The sequence below is a fragment of the Delphinapterus leucas genome, chromosome 6 (assembly GCF_059928025.1).
Source record: "Delphinapterus leucas isolate spDelLeu-1000000601 "Yukka" chromosome 6, BTC_Dleu_Yukka2, whole genome shotgun sequence".
NCBI lineage: Eukaryota > Metazoa > Chordata > Mammalia > Artiodactyla > Monodontidae > Delphinapterus > Delphinapterus leucas.
Genome location: NC_143134.1, coordinates 111,265,951 through 111,271,950, shown reverse-complemented (window position 1 = coordinate 111,271,950; position 6,000 = coordinate 111,265,951). Strand labels below are relative to the sequence as shown.

General features: G+C 49.7%; 1 protein-coding gene across 1 annotated transcript in view; it reads left to right on the top strand.

Annotated features, from left to right (window-relative positions):
* The first annotated feature begins 2,891 nt into the window (after window positions 1–2,891).
* The window catches only part of MEGF9 (multiple EGF like domains 9), an 87,580-nt gene continuing 84,471 nt past the window's right edge, over window positions 2,892–6,000 (top strand). Inside the window, exon 1 of the mRNA XM_089913677.1 lies at window positions 2,892–3,523. Within this exon, the coding sequence (XP_089769803.1) occupies window positions 2,929–3,523 (595 nt within the window). The 5' untranslated portion in view covers window positions 2,892–2,928. The remainder of the gene's footprint in view (window positions 3,524–6,000) is intronic.

The following is a 6,000-nucleotide window of genomic DNA, read 5'->3' as shown; positions in this document are numbered from 1 at the left end:
ATCAACGTTAATACACTTAAATCACCTTTCCAAAAAATTCAACATTTTCTATACTTATTACAGGGTAATTAACTCATTTTAGAACCCATGGCGGGGGTGATCCCTGTCTGAGGCAGGGAGCTGGCCTGGATTACTTTGGCAAGGGCTTCTAGTCTTTTCTCTGTGATTCTTCAGGCAAAGAAGCTGCATCAGCTTTTCTCTCCTAGTGCCATTGAATCTCTGATATAGCACAGCTTAGGGCCAACCCAGCATTTTTCAGCTATCACTTGGGGTATCTGGTAGGGTGACTGTCAGGCCATGTCACCTGATGGGGAAGTTGTTTCTGGTTGTGGTCCTTAGGCCAACAAGACTCAAAGTTAGTACTGGTATAAATGAAATGAGCCTCCACAGATCGGACAACTTCTGTGTGCCAGGCTCTGTAAAAACATTCTCTTCAGGCCTCAGCTCAACTAAGTGAGACAGAATTCATTGGTCCCATTTTATAGATGAGGAAACTGAGGCTCAGAGCGGTGAAAGGTTTCTTTCAAGGTCGCACAGCTGGCAGAATCATGACCCAGATCTGTCTGACGCTAAAGATACAAGCTCTTCCCAGGACACCACAGGATCTCTTTTCAAGTTAATTCAATTTAACCAGCATGGGTCAATGCTCACACATATTACCCCTTGCTAAGCACTGAGAACAGAGAGAACAGCCTAATGGGAGAGACAGACACAGAAATCACAAGTTCTAGTATTCCCGCTGATGCAAGCCTGTGAGAAGTAATAAAATCACGTGGGCAGTTCTATTTATCCTGTTGTATGTATTTCTGAAAGCCATCCTTAATCCTTTTAGGAAGAGGCAGGGGAGAGATAGATTGATAGGTCAGGGCTATAATCAATGAACAAACAAACGGCAGTGGGAAAATGGGGAGGGGGAGATTAATTCCCACTCAGAGATCCAGAAGAGTCTCTTAGAGGATATGGTATTTGGGTTGGGGTTTGAAGGGCTAGAAAGATTCAGCAAAAGAATATGGGTAAGAGGCATGACCTATCCCCTCCCTTCCCCAAGAAGTAAAAACAGAATCTTGATTTGTGCTTCCTAAATATTGGTCTGAAACCAGAATTCTGAATTCTGAATGGTTCTGAAACCAGAACCCATACACAGCCCTCCCAGTTTGCCCCCTCCCCTTACATATATACATGGACCTACCAAGACACACTCATAGGTACTCACAAATGCAAAGACACACAGAAAATACACATAAAACACACATCAGCACACATGCAGATACTTAAAACATACAATACGCAAAAAAGATACTAGCTCCCATACTCATAAGCTCATACAAATACACATAATACTCATACACACAGACTCACAAACATGTTTATGTTTTCATTACACAAGCACAAAACTATCCTCTCCCCACCGACTCCTCATGCAGGTAAAGAAGTGCATTTTAAATTCACATATACACGGGTTCGCATGCAAATCTCATCGCCCCGTTCTTGTTGGAGGCCAGTGACTAATGGGAAGCCATACACAAAGCGAGCATCACGCAGGGGAGGCCAGGAATGGGTTGGCGGTGGGGCTGGGATTAAGCCCTGTCAGATGACAAACGCGCCCTGCCCGCCTGCCACTAGAAGCTGCTGAGCCGAGGCTGCAGCGCCTGAGCGAGCTCTGAATCCTGGGCGATGGTGCGAGGCTGCGCACCGGAATTCCAGCTTTACACAGGGTTGAGTGTCACCCAGGGTTAAGCTCTGCTATCAGACCCACCCCAAGAGGCAGGCGGCTTTGGGTACACGCAGGGCTGCGGCATGGGTCTTGTCTTAACACTACACTGAGAGTAGTAAGCATAAATGAGGGTTTACTGTGGGCCAGGCACTGCGTTAAGCCCTTTCAATTCATTACTTAATTCTCACATCAGCTCTGTAAGAGGGGGATGGGGCCGTTGGGGATGTTAGCTTTCTATCTACCCCTTTTTAGAGGTGAGAACACTGCGCTCAGGCCGCAAAACCACTCAGCAGGAAACTTGGAGCTGAGGTTCAACCCCATCCGATCCCACTCTCCCCGGCGTTTTAGGGTGAAGTGTGCATGTGAGCCTGTCTTCCCCACGCAGGAAGCTTGCACCTCCGGCTCCTGACGGGTCTCTTAGAACCTCCGTCCTGCCAGGCACAGCGCCTGGCCCACTGCAGGTGTCTGATGAGGGCGTGGGTCTTGGTTCGGTGAGGTCCTCAACAAGGACCTCAGTTTCCCCATCTCTGAAATGGGAATGCAGCGCAGACCTCGCAGGGCCGAGGCCAGGTGCTCTCGGGCAGCAGAGGGAATGCTGGGCTCCACATCCTCGCTGCAGCCGCCCTCACCCATCGCTGGGGTTCCAGCTCCGTCTCCACCCGAGCCCGGGAGCGCCGCCGGCGCCCCATTGTTCAAGAAGGCGGGGAAGCTCTCGATCCCCGCTCCGGGTCGCGCTCGCCGCCCAGTGGAGCAGGCGACTTGGCCCGGCTTCTGCCGCGTGGGGCGCGTCCTTTGTCTGCTCCGTGGCGCCCGGTGCCCGAGGCCCGCGCCCCACTCCTTGGGCAGACAAAGCCGTGGCTGCCGCTAGCCGGACCGGCTGGTGCTGCGCTCGCACCACCCTCTTCCCGCCTTAGCACCGCCCCCTCTCCTTGACGTTCTCTGATTGGCCCGCGGGGCCACAAAGAGGCCGGGAAGCGGGTGGGTCACGTGAGTTAGCGTGGCCTCCCATTGGTCGGGTCAGGCTGCCAATCGGTGAGGGCGGGCTGTCCTCGCACGGCCCGGTCTCTCCCTCCGCGCTGGGGCCCGCCCGCGGGGCCGGCCGCCTGTCAGAGGGAGGTGGCGATGGTGCGCCCGGTGGTGGTGGCGGCTGCGGCGGCTTCCCTGGTCCGAGTGCAGGGAGGAGAAGATGACTGACCGACCGACTGACTGAATGAATGAATGGCGAAGCCGAGCGCGCCATGAGGAGCCTGCCGAGCCTGGGCGGCCTCGCCCTGTTGTGCGCCGCCGCCGCCGCCGCCGCCGCCTCAGCAACCTCAGCGGGGAATGTCACCGGTGGCGGCGGGGCCACGGGGCAGGTGGACGCGTCGCCGGGCCCGGGGCTGGGGGGCGAGCCCAGTCACTCTTTCTCTAAGGCCATGGCTCCCACGGCCCAGGCCCCGAGGACCGGACCCCCGAACGCTACCGTCCACCGACCCCTGGCTGCGTCCTCTTCAGCCCAGCCCCTGGCTACCACCCCTTCTCGGGCCAGGGCCGAACCCCCTCCGACCACCTTTCGGGCGCCGCTCGGCCCCTCGCCGATCACACCTCCTGCGGTGGAACGTGCTGGGACCACCGCTCGGGCGACGACCAGACCCGCGCCCACCACCCTCTCGACGACCACTGGCCCAGCGGCGACCACCCCAGTAGCGACCACGGTGCCGGCGCCCACCACTCCCCCGATCCCGACTTCCATTCTCCCCGGCGGCGGCAGCAGCAGCAGCGTCCCGCCCACCCCACCTGCCACCGAGGCCCCCTCCCCGCCTCCCCCAGGTGAGTCTCAGCGCTTCCTCGCCCGCCGGACCCTCCCAGCGGCTGTCAGTGCCTTTCCCCAGCCCTGGCCTCTAGCGTTGGGCTCTTGGCTGGAATGGATCATTTCTTGCCCCAAAGGTTCCCCAGATTTCGACTCTCAAGGGGAGGTGCAAGCTCCAGCTAGCCTGCCCCCCAGCCCCCAATCTGGAATGTCTTTTGTCCCCCCCTTGGGCTGTGCGTCCTCGGGAGGGGGGCGGCTGCTGCGTGGAAAGGCATCGCACCTCCTTCCAAACAGGGCTCTCTGGCCTTTGTCAGACAGGCTGAATGGGCGCAAACTTTTGCGTTCGGTTCGCTCACCTTGCCTCTCCGCCTGGGTGATCTGGGGAAGTTTGAAAGCCAGCCCAGTACCTCCTGAAACCAACTGGTCAAAAACTGAGTCTAAGGGATTCCTCCTACAGCTCCACTTTCCTTGTTCATTTCTCCTTGTTTATATAAATATCAGATGTGCATGTGACAGGTGGAAAAGATATTGAGAGGATTTTGTTTACAAACAGTAGTACAGACCACTTGAGGCCAAAAAAAAGACATTGTAATCCATGTTTTCTCTGCAAATAAATAGATTCAGTAGGTCATTTGGGGCAGGTGTGTATCTAGGTTGAGCACATTTATAAATTAGGTTAAATTCCTTCCTTGCACCATTTTTTTTTTCCCTTCTTCAATTACAAGGTCAATATGTTTGGACAAATACACATTTTAAGCAGGAATGCTGGGGTTTTTCCCCCTTAAGGGGAATGTTCAGTTTTGCTGATGCTAATAAAAGCCAATTTCTGTCTGAGTCCCTGTAGAAAATATAGCTCTTCTTCCTGCTGATTGAAGTCTTCAAGCAAAGTTAGAGACAACTTCTGTTCTTTCCCCCTTGAGATCTAAAGTGGGCCTTGAACTAAACAAATAAAACCTACCTTGTCAAGATGTTAGTCAAGAGTTTCTGAATTCCTTTGCTTTGAGTTGGGGTTTGATTTGTCCAAACCATTTTGGCTAGCTGTATTTATATTAATGGATCTCTGACCTAATTCTTAGGCTCAGTGATTTACTGTGGAGTCAGGTATGGACTTTGGACTATAATTGAATTTGTAGAGAGTTTTCCCACATGATTATGAGCCTTAATACAGTCACATCTTGGATTGGAGCTTGGCATTGACATAAGAAGGAATGCAGATTATTCACCCATAAAAAGCCAAGTTTGTATTTCTTCCAGCTTCAAGGGCTGTGCTAACTAGCTGGATTTTGACTGTAGCCTTTTTTGGCCTCTTCCTATAGAGAGATGGATATATTACTGAGAGACGGGAAGCATAGAGGTTGAGAGTATGGACTCTGGAGTCCATTCTTAGGTTTGAATCGTAGTTCTGCCCTTTATTAGCTGTGTAAACTTGGGCAGGTCGCTTAACCTCTCTTCATCTGAGAAATGAAGATAATAATAGTACTTAGCTCATAGGATTGTTGTGAAAATTAAATAATTTAGTACATTTATAAAGCTTAGAACAACCGTTCCCCGTGCAGAGCAACACACTGTGGGTGGGTGTGTTAGCTATCCTTATGACTAGGTCTTCTTCTTTTTTTTTTTTTTTTTTTTTTGTGGGATAGAAAGCATTTGAGAAACCTAGTAGAGACTTGTGGTGATTTTTATTTGTTTTAGTAAAATATAGTAGAAGAGGATGAATTAGATTTTCCGAAGTTTGAAGCACACCGTAGTGTTTATGTAGGAAGATTGCTTATTTTGAATGGTTAGTATATAATGTCTGTGTAATTGATGTTATTTTACCTTAATAATTTTTGTACTGTTATTTTTAAATCACAAAGGTAACTTTTTCCTTTTTAAGTTACTTTTTCATTGTGATAAAATATACATAACATAAAATTTACCATTTTAACCATTTTTAAGTGTACAATTTAGTGGTATTAAGTACATTCAAGTTGTACAGCCATCACTACCATCCATCTTCAGGACTTTTTTATCTTCCCCAACTTAAACTCTGTATTCATTAAACAATAACTTCCCACCCCCATCGCCCTAATTCCTGGCAACAACCATTCTACTTCCTGTCTCAGTGAATTTGCCTACTCCAGGTTCCTCATACAGGGGGACTCATACAGCATTTGTCCGCAAACGTAACCTTTACTTGCGAAAAACAAAGAACCAGAAGTCTACAAAGGAAAGAGTGAAAGTCACTCCTTTACTGCCTCCCAGTTCCAGTCAGTTCCTAAAGGTCACTACTGTTAGCAGTTTGATCTTTTCTCAGACATTTTTCTAGGCATATATGAACATAAACACAGGGTTTTTAAAAATAGGTTTTAAAAACTCAAAATGAAATAATTATATATGTTACATATATTAATTATATATGGTTATAGCAAGTCGTAGAGTTTTGCGACTTGCTGTATCCAGTTAACTATGTATCATGGACTGTTTTTTTCATGTTAGTACCTAAGGTCTACCTTAT